Source organism: Protopterus annectens, chromosome 7.part1 (assembly GCF_019279795.1).
Source record: "Protopterus annectens isolate FY-2018-M chromosome 7.part1, PAN1.0, whole genome shotgun sequence".
NCBI lineage: Eukaryota > Metazoa > Chordata > Ceratodontiformes > Protopteridae > Protopterus > Protopterus annectens.
This window is the reverse complement of record NC_056740.1, coordinates 6,215,924-6,230,268: the sequence shown is the minus strand read 5'-3', so window position 1 is coordinate 6,230,268 and position 14,345 is coordinate 6,215,924. Positions and strand designations below refer to the sequence as shown.

The 14,345-nt window shown below is 38.8% G+C and overlaps 1 protein-coding gene across 3 annotated transcripts in view; it reads left to right on the top strand.

Moving 5' to 3' along the window:
• CELSR3 (cadherin EGF LAG seven-pass G-type receptor 3) overlaps positions 1 to 14,345 on the top strand; it is a 1,979,827-nt gene that overhangs the window by 1,230,779 nt on the left and 734,703 nt on the right. For all 3 annotated transcript variants that reach the window (XM_044078523.1, XM_044078522.1, XM_044078524.1), the window contains exon 6: positions 7,576 to 7,733. In XM_044078523.1, the coding sequence (XP_043934458.1) occupies positions 7,576 to 7,733 (158 nt within the window). The remainder of the gene's footprint in view (positions 1 to 7,575; positions 7,734 to 14,345) is intronic.

Here is a 14,345-nt window from a genome sequence, read left to right as displayed (position 1 = left end):
CCCCACCAGAGACATCCTGGAGGATGCAACATGGACATCTGCTCATACCTTCACCAAGCATTACCACCTGCCTATCTTCTCCAAATCCAGGGCAGGCTTTGCCACCACAGTCTTGCAGGGCATCCTAGCCAGCCCCCAGTCTTCTAGACTGCCTCCACCATTTTCTTCAACTTTGGGAATCAACCCAAATGTGATGACTGCAACAGTGAAACATGAAGAACATAGTACATTTGTATACACTTACTATAACTGTAGATGTTCGAGTGTATTCACTGTTGCAGTCTTGGTTTCCCTCCCTCCATTCCCCTTGTCTCTCTCTCTCTCTCTCTCTCTCTCTCTCTCTCTCTCTCTCTCCTTATAAGGAATTTTTGGTATTTACTTTCTACTGGTGGTGTTCTTCCACCATTACCTAGTTCCCTATTGGGGGCTCCTGACAGTTAGGGCAAGAAAAACTGATGTAATGGCATCGGCTGCCTGATTTTATACCACTGACAACCTGACGTCAGTCCTGGAGTGACAGCAACCAACACAGAAATACTAAGCCTCTGGTATTCGGGCCGACTGAGGGCTACCCTGGCAGGGATAACCCAAATGTGATGACTGCAACAGTGAATACACTCGAACATCTACATTTATGGCAAGTGTATACAAATGTACTTTTCTGCTAGTTTTACAGGACTGTAGTATCTAGATTGTGTGGTTTCCCTGCACTCGAGCTCTAAAACCAGCATTTTTATATTAAGGGGGTTTTTTGACTGCAGTCCTGTGGCAGAAGTTGCTGTGGCAAACTTGTCTGAGTTAGAAGTTGTTGGCTGAAAGTGTATTGTGTGTTTTCTTGTTTGGTCTGTAGGCCCTGATGTTGTAAAGCTTTTTTTTCTGAGTCTGTGTAAGCCTGGTGTTTGCGTCATGCAGTGATGGTTAGCAGTGCCCTGCATAGACACAAATGCTATCATGTTAAATTTTCCCTTATAATAACTATCTCTGCTTTGCAGTATAGCCCCCGTTCTTCACCTGTGTTCTATCATTCCAGTCCAGGTAAATCTCCCCACTCTTTTCCATGGTTAAACCCATAGTGAGAAACCTGAAACCATTGATAGGCCCTTTCCTGCTATCTTTGTGGCCAGCCTGGTGGACACGGGCATCCTGAAGTAAAATAGCAATTGTCTCCTGTATAATGACAATCATTTAATCCTGAAACAAACAAACAAACAGTATGTGAGAGATGTAATTACAATATGAAAATTGAGACATGACACTCTCATACTGACAGATCAAATGGCAAACATGTTTTCAACACATGCACATCATTTCTCTCACTAAATAAAGTCACGACACATAAACCCACCAAAACCTCCAAGGCCTCCTGTACCATCTACACAACCCACTACACATAAGAATACACATCACAGTGTCGCCCCAAGGAAGCCCCTAAGATGATACACTGCAATTCAGCCATCTTGGTCATATGAACCTCCATCGTAAGACACACAGATGCCTCCTTCTCCAATATGGATAAAGAGGGGATTACAGTCAGTTGCCTGTCAGAGACCAGGATTCACAGATTATGCAGGGACTCAAGTCAATCAACCACATGTGCCAGTATGACTCAGTCATAGTCCATGTCAGTGTGAGTGACCTGAGATGTACCTCGCTGGACTATATGAATGATTAACCTCCCTGAATATTATGTCACAGGCTGGTATGAACTTCACATTGAGCAGCATTCTACCCTCACTTAGAATGATACCACAATACAAACAGAAAATAATTGACTTCAATAACTGGCTTAGTTACTGGTATCATTCCAAGAGGATCCAGTATGTGTCAGCCTGGGATGACATGATTGACAGACCACTCAGCTTTGCCAGAAATGGTCTGCATCTGTCACCGCTAGGCTTTCAAAGGCTGACCAAGGCATTAGTCACCCCCATAGTGCATGTTTTAGGCAGTGCCAAACAAACAGACCTACCAACATAACAAAGTCTTCTAATGTCAAGAAGTTGAAGGTACTACTCAAGTGCTAGGAACCTTAACAAGAACCTGCGTTCCCTAGAAGCTCTCCTCACCCTGGAGAATGCTGATGTCTGTGCAGTTAGAGACATTGTTTAAGGCTGCAGAAAGCACCCCAGCAGTGCAAAGGCTACAATGCCTATCACATATTCAGACCACCCTCTGAAAAGGAAAAAATGAAAGGAGGAGGTGTTTCTGTTCACATAAAAAAAAAAAACAATCACACTTCTAGATTGGTCAAGCAGGATGACTCGCTTGAACTATATGACCAGCTGACCATAGGCAAAATCCCCCACCATATCATCACTAGCTACAGATCCCCAACCATGAACCACAAAAAACACTCTGAATACCTAAAGTTACTAAACTCACTTACCATTCAGCCCAACACACTACTTATGAGTGATTTTAATTTCCCCTCTACAAACTTACATGACCACTGGTCTGCACTCCCATTAGGGGCTTAAATATCCTAGACAAATTACTTACAAACTTGTCCTCACTGGTAAGATTGAATCATAAATCTGTCTCCTTTGAAATAAATGTAAATAAAGGTAGAACCCCTATCAGACCCTAAAGAATTTTTCCAAGTCAAATTACCTTCTATTAACTGATAGCATAGGTAATTTTACAGCTCCCCAACCCCCAAAAACATGAAGGCCTGTGCAGAAGTATACATGAATGTCTTGTACAACCACTTAAACTATTTCACAGAAAAGGCAGTAACTGACCAAACTAAATCCAGTTCTTTCCAAAAAAAAAAAAAAAGCCACCCTGGTGGATCCCTGGCATAAATAGACTATACAGCAGAAGGAAGACATTTTTGTCTAGAATTAAGTGCGAGGGTGTACAGCAGAGAGGAAAATCCTTCAGTCTCCACAGGCAAATCAGAAAACTAGTTGTTGTGGTTGTGTCTTTCAGCTTTTCCCAGTTAGGGGTCGCCACAGTGGAACTCCGGTCCGCTAATGATTGGCAGTAGATTTTTACATGCCGAGTTGCCAGCCCAGACGCACAACCTTCAACGAAGGTACGCCCATTCATGCATGTCTCCACACAGAAGACACTCTAGCTGAGAATCGAACAGGACAACGTCTTACTGTGAGGCGACAACACTACCGCAGCACCACCACCACAGTATCCAAATCAGAGAACTAGTCAAGTATTCAAAAGACTAACATAGCCACCCTAGCAAAGGATAACCACAAAATATTTTAGTTATGTCTGAAATCTTAAGGGAAACACTCAGTTATGTGCTGAGTTGGCAGTGGATGGCACTACCTATACTCAGCCAGAAGAAATAGTAAACGTGCTGTCCAATAAATTGACTTAAATTTCACTCCTTCATCATCCCTGGTCACTCCTCAGGAAATACCACCTACCATTCCTTAGCCTATTAACACAAAAGAACAGGTCATAACTGTGCTCTCTGAAGCTTGACACACAGCATCATTGGACCCTGACAGAATGCTAGGGTGCCTGTTAAATAGCTTGAAACATTACTTAGCAGCCTCACTTGGATCACTGTTTAAACATAGTCTCAAGCAGAGTAGCGGACAGCAACAGTCATCCGTTTGCATAAGGAGGGACCATCAACTGACCCATAAGTTTGAGTAGCCTCATATGCAAGGCTGTGAAAAGGATAATTATGGACCTCACTGACAATGACATAGGAAATATCCAGACTCTAGACCCAACCCAGTTCATCTTCGACAGGAGCAGGTCCTGTCTGCTTAATCTGGTGACCAACTTTGAGAAGGTCATCAAGGCCATGGATGAGCATAAGACAGTGCATGCCATCTGCCTTGACCTGGCCAAGGCAACTGACACAATACGCCCCTTGGCTGTTATAGATAAACTCACAAAACTGGGCATAAACTTCTAAGTGAACAGCTGGATAGACAAAAGGCTCGGATAGGACACGTTGTTAGACTGGGGGAATCCATATCGAGCAAGAAGCCAGTGACCAGTGGAGTACCAAAGAGCTCAATGATGGGCCCCCTCCTGTTTGAGGTATACTTCTCAGCTGTCAAGGCAAATGTAGATGGCCTTTGGCTGACCAAAATTGCTGATAACTGCAAGTAGAGGCAATCATTGGCTTACCAAATGATGTTGATATCTGACTGAAAGGTCTGATGCAGACTAATTACTGGTGACAGATCCATGGTCTCAAAATAAATGCGAAGAAGTGCATAATAATACCCTTTGGGAAATCAAATAACAGTTCAAATTACAATCCTGATAACACTTCCCTAAAAGTGGACCCAGTGGTGAGAGATCTGGGTACTCAGATAGATAGTAATCTGCACTTTGACCTACATGTGTCTACAGTGTTGAGGAAATCCTTCTATGTGGTCCAGCTTATAAGTAAGGAAATGGCATCCAGAATTAAGGATGTCATAGTACCACTGTACTCAGCCCAAATCAGACCATTAATTGAATATAATGCACCTTTGTCGTGTACCTTGCCAAACACCAGCAACAGTTGGAGTATCTTCAGATGTTTCTCACTAAAAAAAATACAGGGTATAACCAACATGTCATATGCAAACCAATTAAAAGCCCTATCACTGTATTCAGTTTCTTACCGATTACTGAGAGGTGATCTGTGCCTGACCTACAAGGCAGCCTCTGACCCAGCTCTGATGGAAATGTTGCATATTTGCAAAACTAACTGCGTGAGGGTTACTCGCTTCAAAGATATAAACCTGATCTCTGACATGAAACAATCATGCTGGAGAGACAGATATGTGTCCCAGAGATTATCCATACTATGAAATATGCTTTCTGTTCACATGAAGCAGAGCCCTTCCCTGATCATCTTCAAGCGCAATCTGGATCAATGGATGGGAAATCGCATATTCACTCCTGGAGTGGTGCCCATGTCCGTTATGGAGGTAGTCTGTAAAAAGTATCAAAACTCGGCTTGCTGACCCTTGTTATCTTTCCCTTAGGGATATAAAATTGGGCAAAATCTGGAAAAAAATGGTTATCCTTGAAAGGGCTTGTGAGCCTTTAGCCTAGTAATCTCCTATGAACCCATGAACCTATGGAAAGTTACACCTTTATAAATCATTCTGTGTCTTGACTGTGAAGCAGGAACCATGCTTGAAGTGCTGCCTTCCCTGAGAAATATCATATGCAACCTCTTAAATGGATTGTTTACAATGTTCATATGTTCATAGGTAAGTACTAGGTTTTAGGGCCATTTTAAGCCTGGCCAGTTTCCCTTTTGGTGCTTGAATTAACCTGCTATGTTTAGTGTTAGATTGGCCTTACCCATCCCATGGCTGATCATTATACATTACCCCTAATGAAAATAACTGAGATCATGCCATAGATAATTTGAGGGGACCCATGTGTGAGATAAAGCATTTAGGAGCTGCCTCTATCCATTAGTAGTCCATGGGGCAGTCCTGGGGTAAAAGTTATATTATACATTTATAGATCCAAGTTGTGTTTGAATATTGACATAGATGAGCTTTGTTTTACATGGACAGGGAGTCTGTTTGAGAGCAGTGATATGCTCTGCGAGATAGACCTATCCCTCGTAAAAAATTCTGTTGATCTTGCAGAAGAGGTTTAGATCCCTTGCTTGAGTATTTCTGGTATCATCTGACTTGCTATTGTTGCCTGTCTACAGTCCTAACATTAGCATGATTCAGTTTTGTAAATCATACTCCACTTTGGACCACAGATACACATACCTCTCAACTGTTCAGATTTTGGCAGAATGTCCAGAGTTTTGCCTCATATTTCTAGTCTGTTCCTCATAAAATCTTTGGTGGTTTTCTAGCAAATCACTGAGGATTGAAATCACTAAATAATGACATACATTTGACTTACAGACTTCCTATCCTTCAGAAAATGCATGCCAACAGAAATCCTATTATTCTAGCAACATTCTAACTTTATAAGAGCAGTCCTTATTTCTGAGCCTTTGACCCCCATTATTTTAGGCTTTGTCCAGATTTCTTGTGCCAAGAGGTTGAGAGGTATGCAGATGCAGCATTCTGTACAATCTCTTTAATTGCCTGGGAATTATATTTATTAATAACCTGGCCAGCATCTTCTATACCTTTTCGTAAGTGGCTGAAGTGGTGCTTCTGGCTCAAGTCAGTGCCCTGTCATGCAAACATCAGTAAATAACCAAAAAGATTCATTCACAGCCATATTTTTAAACATATTTTTTATTTCATTCCTTATCTATGTTGAGTTTATTTCTACATTCTGTATATAACACAGTTGTTTACTATCCAGAAGCAGAAGCAGTAAGGAGTAGACAAGTAGTTTTTAAATTTTCAATTTTATGCCATTTCTTTCATTTGAATTCATTGAGTATGACATTTGAACACTGAAACTGTGTTCAAGAGGCCAGAGTGAAAAGCTTCAGGCAAGACACAGAGTTGTGTCTCTCGAAATGCTTACACACCTATTTTAAGGCATTATGGGAGATATGTAAATTCACACTGAGCAATAAAAAGTATTTCAGCAGTATTGTTCATTGATGCATACGGGTATGCTGGTCTATAAGAATGCTCTCATGCCAAAATGTTTTAGTTCTGCTACACCTCAGTGTAATGCAAGTCAAGGCTGGCCCTTGAGGATATTGTAAGTCATTTGTGATGTGAAACATTTTGTCTAAGCCTTATTACGTAACATAAGTTCTCATAACTGGGTGACCACTGCTCCAAGACAGAAGATATCTGGGATTCTGTAGAGTGTAGCAGCAGGTACATAAAATTTCTTGAGTCTTATGATGTAAGAGTAAAATTGTACAACAGTGTTAGAGCAGAAGAATGGTATTTCTTTCCCATGCTCGTGAAAGAAACTTTTTTGATGTAACATAACTTCATAGTGCATTAGATATTTTGCGTCCTGCTTTTATTCCATGGGATGGTTTTACTTTCATTTCTATGAATATCATTCCTCTACATCAATATACTGTGTATTTGCAAATAAACATACTTTTTCCTGAATTTCTGAAAACAACAATAACCTGCACCTATAATAAGCATTTTTATAGGGATTAAGCCCACACAGATAAATTCAAGGTTTGACTGCTATACCTTGCACTCTGTAACCTGAATGAGCAGTCACTACAGGCAGTGCAATGTCCCAGAGTAGCAGCAAAATGCCTGCATGTCTGTGCATCTGATCTTCTTCATATTATAGTAAACTGATTTCAATTTGCACTCCACTTTATCCTGTTTATAGAGAAATGTCACTGTTTTTGACATATGGTCCAGTATGCAGAAAATGCAGTAAGCACAAATCTTTGGATAAGTTCACTTATTACATTTATTTGTTTATTATTTATTTATTTAACATTTGTTTACTGAGAAAGTCCAACTTGGAACAAAGCCAATTTTCAGTGGAGGCCCGGGGAGAAAAGCTTCAGACACATGTCTTTGTCACTTAGGAGGAAACCGGAGCACCCTGAGAAAATTTATGTATTGTTATCATGTTGGCATTTTGTAGTGTATTTTTTATACATATGTATTGCTGCAGAAATTATAGTGTACCCACTTCAGGATTTTTAGACTAATAATCATTTGTTTCTTCTAGCCAAAGACTGGACCTACAGGTGTGGCTCAGGGACCCTCAAGAGAGAAAGTGGCAGTCCTTGCTGTGGATAACTGTGATGCATCTGTTGCCCTCCGCTTTGGGAATCAGCTTGGTAACTACACCTGTGCAGCTCGAGGGGTGCAGTCCAGTTCTAAAAAGTAAGTCTAGACCTCACACATTGCATAAAACTAGAAATAGTATTCATGAATCGTGACTTAGGTACTGATGCTGATACTGACTAATGCACAGATAACACATAATGGTACCGATGTGACAGGACCTGAATATTGATGATTACGTTTAGGGTGTCGATCGTATCCAGTTTTCTTAATGAGTTTGGGAAATAGACTCAAGAAAGTTACCTTGAATGAATCTCAAAAGGTGAAAATCTGAAATCCATTTTGAGAAAACATTAACAAGTAGCTATAATCAATCACTTGATCATAATTATTTGTAGAATAATGTACTTTAGTTGCTTCTATGTAGTACAACATACAGAGAAAAAAAAGGGTAGGAAAGTAAAGTGTTTTGTAACTTTGAAAATTATAATACAGTAAGCAGGCAGAACCTTTAAAAGCTGTTAGACCCTTCATAGTGCCACAGCTGTGTGTGTGGCGGGGCAGAGACAGCATAAAATATAGCACAACATCTGTTCTGTGGTGCTTGTTCATCTTTAGTGGCATTGAAACATGCTTAACAATGCTGCTGTCTACATGATTTCAGAGCATATTCATGGCGCTCCATGCAATACACTGCTGTATGATTCTAAGCAATCTGTACAGACACACATGGTATTACAAAACATTTTTACTGAATCATGCTGAAGGGTACAGTTAACTGCCAAAGTGGAGGTTCAGTATCAAAGTATCTTGGAATATCAATACATGTAGGAAATTTAGTTAGTGAAAAATATAAAGCAGAACTAGAATTTTCCTAAGGATGGTTATGGGCCTCTAGAAATATAACAGTCACACTACTGGGTCTGATTCTCTTCAGTGTTTGTTCTCAATGTCATACCACTAGAATCATGAACAGCAAATAAAATAATCTGGGACAATGAAACAAAATCAAGGATACCTTGTAAGGTAAAGTCAATAGAAATCATGACTTCATTTTTTCTGAGGGGGAAGCATGTTGTAAACTGTGACAGTGTAACTTGCACTGTTTGTACTTGTAGACTATAACCCCCCCCCCCCCCATCTTTTCTAGAGCAAAAAATCTGTTTTAGGAGGGACAGGGCACAGTTCTGAGCCAAATCACAGAAATCCCCGAAAGTCAGAGATTGCTGAGAGGCATGGGTGCAGCACTTATTTTGATGGAAATGTCAAGTACTACTGCAATTTGTAGTGTTTCACTTTACTAAGTGGTAAGAGTGGGCTGCTCTCTAGTGGTCATTTTTAGAACTGCACTATATTAAAACAGTCCATGCATCACACTTGATGTTGATGCTCTGCAGAATGTCCTGACATCCTGAAAAATAGTTTGGGTAAGTTGCAGCTTTCAGCCTGTGGTAGCAGCCCACCCTTTACTTCTCAATCAATGATATACAGTCTGACCAGAATAATTTTGTGATGCTTTTAATGTAAGACATACATTGTAAATTGTTAATTTTGCTCTGTTTTAATTATATTAAACCACTGATCTGATGCGACTATTAATTTAGGTATCTAATTACTTTCATTTTATTTAATAGTAATATTTCCTAGCAGTACAGACAAAGTAAACTCAATGAAGGAAACCTCTGGCTCAATGGAATTTTGTCTTTTAGCCAAGTTGCTGCTTTAGTGAATTGGTCTGACTACTAAAAATATTTGCTTTTAACACAATGAGATGACATTCAACCATAACCATAAAGCTATTTGCAGTTTTCAGTTTCTAAAAAGGAAGTGTACCACTGTGGCGACCCCTAACCGGGAAAAGCCGAAAGACAGTTTATAGCAAAGCAATAAAGCATGACAGGACATATGTTGCTTTGTAGTAAAATCTTGGTAGATATGATCAAAGTACAAGGCAAAGTTAAATATTTTGACTGGAGTGATTTCTTACAGAACTATAACCAAACCACAGCTTCAGGGATCAAACCAATAAATATCCAAGTACCAAGTGGTAGAAGACGCTGATGTATAAAACCTTCTTTATTGGCACAAATATTTCCAAGAGTTAACGCAAATGTTTCCAACAAGTAAAGCACGTTTTCGTTGCTTAAATGCAACTTCTTCAGACAATCAAAGCATCTAAATGTGTAGTTTAAATACACTGGTGGTTAGTCACATGTTGTTCCAATTAACAAGTTAAAGGAAAATGCCTTGAAATACTGTGTGCTTGAACTTATAAACATTTTTAGTCGATTGCTATAAACATATGTCCATGAATTAAAAACATATATTGTTAAAAACTTTTAAATTGTCATAAAAATATCTCATAAATGAGACCAAAATTATTTTTGTTAATCATAAAACGTTAGAAAACCTCTAAATGTTGAAATTAATAATTCTACATTGTACTAGCCTTGAGTTTTAATATGGGCTTAATGGAAATATAGTCGTTCAAACCCGGTTTCTTGTTTGATTCCAAAAGAATCTGCCAATGAGTCTCCCTTTGTTCCAACCTAGCCTGCCATGGTCCCTTCTCAGTAAGAAAACACAAGGGGGTTTTAAATCCAATGTATATAGAAAACCCACCTATTCCAACAGCTATATTAATTTCAAAAGTTCCCATCCAATCCATCAGAAAAGAGGTATCGTCAAAGGACAGTACGTGAGAATTTCACGTATGACGTCAGAGGACAAGGACTTCCTTTTGGAATGTCACAAATTGAGGTCCATGTTCCAAGATAGGGGATACCCTGTATGGTTCATCAACCAAATTCAAGAACAAGTTGTCATGGGCAGAAAGGACAAATATACCCCAGTGTTGGGGACAGGAACAAATTTATTAGGACAGAATTCTTGTGAAAATAAGGCAGATTTCCAACATGCCTTTATTACACAATACAGCACTAATTCAACAGACATCAGGGATATTATCACACAAGAGTGGGAAGCATTTATGGCAATTACTGATCTGTCTAATTTGCAAGGCAAAGAATTGAGAATGGTCTTCAGTAGGGGCAAAAATATTAAAAGTTTATTGGAACAAGCCCCCATTCAGAATAAAACAACACGTACACGTAAGGGTACGTATAAATGTGGTACTTGTTCACAGTGTTCTTACATCATACAGGATGAAACAGTTACCATCACAGCTTTGAATAGAGTTGTTAAAGCAAGAGAGTATTACAACTGTAACAGCCTAAGAGTAGTATACCTGGCTATTTGTTTACAATGCCCAGCATATTATGTGGGCAAAACAGAGCGTACTCTCAAGCGTAGGATATACGAACATATGTATGATGTGCAAAAAACCAACATCAATAACGCCTTGTACAAACATACACTGACATGTCCCACAGCTAGATACAGATTTTTTGTTTTGGAAAGGATAAACAAGGACCCTAGGGGGGGACCATGGCAGGCTAGGTTGGAACAAAGGGAGACTCATTGGCAGATTCTTTTGGAATCAAACAAGAAACCGGGTTTGAACGACTATATTTCCATTAAGCCCATATTAAAACTCAAGGCTAGTACAATGTAGAATTATTAATTTCAACATTTAGAGGTTTTCTAACGTTTTATGATTAACAAAAATAATTTTGGTCTCATTTATGAGATATTTTTATGACAATTTAAAAGTTTTTAACAATATATGTTTTTAATTCATGGACATATGTTTATAACAATCGACTAAAAATGTTTATAAGTTCAAGCACACAGTATTTCAAGGCATTTTCCTTTAACTTGTTAATTGGAACAACATGTGACTAACCACCAGTGTATTTAAACTACACATTTAGATGCTTTGATTGTCTGAAGAAGTTGCATTTAAGCAACGAAAACGTGCTTTACTTGTTGGAAACATTTGCGTTAACTCTTGGAAATATTTGTGCCAATAAAGAAGGTTTTATACATTAGCGTCTTCTACCACTTGGTACTTGGATATTTATTGGTTTGATCCCTGAAGCTGTGGTTTGGTTATATTTCGTTTATTTCAGCTTCCCTCAACTTTGTGTTTCTTACAGAACTACACTAACACCATGTGCCTACTGCTGTAATATAATGGCTCATTTCTAATATTAATATTACTGTTTTTACCTGACACATATGTACGAGTAGCAAAGTTATTGCGTAATATAGTCATTGTAGCTTTGGTGTTATAGCCATCTGGGTGCCTCAGATTACCGTAGACACTCTGTAATTAAGGCCTAAAACATAACAAAATGTGTGTTTTTTTGATATACTGATAGATGATATCAAGTTTAAAAAGCTGCAACATTCAGTAAGAGACAAAAGATGAGTGTCAAGTGTGCAAGGCACGATGATAAAGCACACCCTGAAGAGCGTTATTTCAATTTAAAACTGATCCCAAAAGTCTAAAATTAAAAAGCTGCAAGCATTTTGTTTTCAGTTTGCTGATATTAGAAAATATCATCACAGCTTAAGACGGGTCAATTTTGAGAGGCTTTATGTGTAAATGTACTCCTCAAGGGTATATCTATCTTAATGAATTTAAACAGTAACAGTTATTTTAATTCATAGGTTGCATAGTTTTACACACGTGGTTGTATTATTCTGTATTAATATCTGCCTTGAAAAATATGACTGACGATTCTCTCCTTGTGAAATAAAAAAAAAAAAAAACTGGGACTTGGATGGGAGAAAAGTTCAGGAATAACGTGGATAGCCTCATCTCCAGGCCTAACTTGTGGTTGTGGCACTGTTTAAAGGATTGACAGATTTTTATTTAGGGCATTTATCAGCTTTGTCCAAGAATTATTTTGTTGGCTTTAAGAAAAGTATTTTCTGGAGAGAGGAAAGAAGTCGATTTCCTCCATGACAGGAAACCATTTATGTATGATTTTGTACTTTACATTCATTCTATCCAGATGATTTAATTTCAGGTTTCTTTGACCTATGTCACATCATTGTGTAGCTGTAGAAAAGTCCAGTGATTTCCTTCATCTTGTTATTAACTTCAGTGCTGTAGCAATTATAATTCTGTAGTAGAACATATAGATCTGTATGTCATTTGTAAATTATCTGTCATTGTAATGCCATCAGTTCAGCAGGCTGCACATTCAGTCTTGATGCAAGCACGATCAGGTGGCTATGGGTTCTGTTTCTGTGCCAGGTGCTTAGGTTCATATTTTAGTACAGACACTGCAGTGCAGTATTAGGGGGTGCTGCACTCTTGAGGTGCTTTTATTCAGATGAGATGTTTAACCAAGTTCTCATCTACCTAAACTGGTAGTAGCTTCGGTTGATGTTAAAGATCCCATGGCACCCACCAGAATTAAGAGTAGGGAAATTTCTCCAGTATTCTGGCTAAATTTCCCTCATCTGTATAACTAACACCTCAGTTCTCTCCATAAAATACACAGTAAACCTTGTAAGACTAAGCAAGTCAGCAGAAGTTAATGCGCAGCTAGGCCCAGAAGGATTAAGGCTTAGGAAAAGGAAGGTGTGTCACTCAGGATTACATTACAAGTCTGTTGTATTGCTTTCCAGAAAGTTGTTAGTGATGAATAATTATTAATAAACGTTCCCATGCCCCCTCCATAATCTGACATCAGTGGCATATGTATATTGTTTGTAGGAACATATTCCAAAGGTATTCTGAGGTACAGAGTGTTCAGTAGGGTACTCCCAAGTAAAGAGCTTCCACTTAGATTATGAGTTAATTACAGAGGGCTAGAGAGAGAATTTGGCTTCTGATCTGCTATTAGCTAAATGAGACTTAATGCCATGTGTTTTTGTTAGAATGAGTAAAAACGCTTAATCTACAGTGCTGGACAGTGAGTTCAGCTGCTACTACCTAAGGACGCCACACTGGACCTGTCTAATTATTTTATTGTTAGCAGTGTCAGGTATATAGTCTAGTGTGTGTAACTGGAAAAATGAGAGAAAATCAATTAACTGTACTGGGGATAAGCCTTGATTAGTTCTTTTAAGATTTTAAGTATGTCATTGTTAGTAGCGAAGGGGCATATGCATGAACTATTGTTCTCTACTCCCAGAGGCAGAGCAGACATTAGACTGAAAAAGACATTTTGACTTGGAGAATAGCATTGCTGGTTCTTTAATGTAAGCATTCAGTTTGGCACCTGACAGCGCTTGTCCTTCTGGTGTGCTACATGTGTTGGCTGGAATCAGAGGATTGATGTTCTCAGCATTGCCAAACAAGCAGCATTCCCCAGGTGGAAAAGGGCTGGGTCAACTTCAGATTTTAATAGCTTTCACGTTACACAGTGTAAGCGGGGAAGAAAGCTAGTTTAAAGTTGCAAAACAGCACATTCGAACAGTGCGGTGTGCTTATTTTATTTATTAATTAGATGCCTGGGCAGTGAAATACCATTTTTTTAAGTATTTTTGAATATAGAACCATTTCATTATAGCAATCATCTGTTCTATAGACATGTATATGCCCTTTTATCTGGCCAGGTTACTTGTACTGCTTTTATGTTCAGTCATTCTGCTGCTTTTATTAAGGAATGAATAACTATCTCCAGGGCACATTATAGATTCATCAGTCCATTCTAGATGATAGGTAGCTTACAGAATATGAATTTCAGTTATTGTGCTCAGAAGTACCAATTCTGTTGGGCTGATGGGGTAGTTGAAAATAATCTACAACTGTATAAAACTGATTACAGAAGGAAGAAGGCACTGACAGAA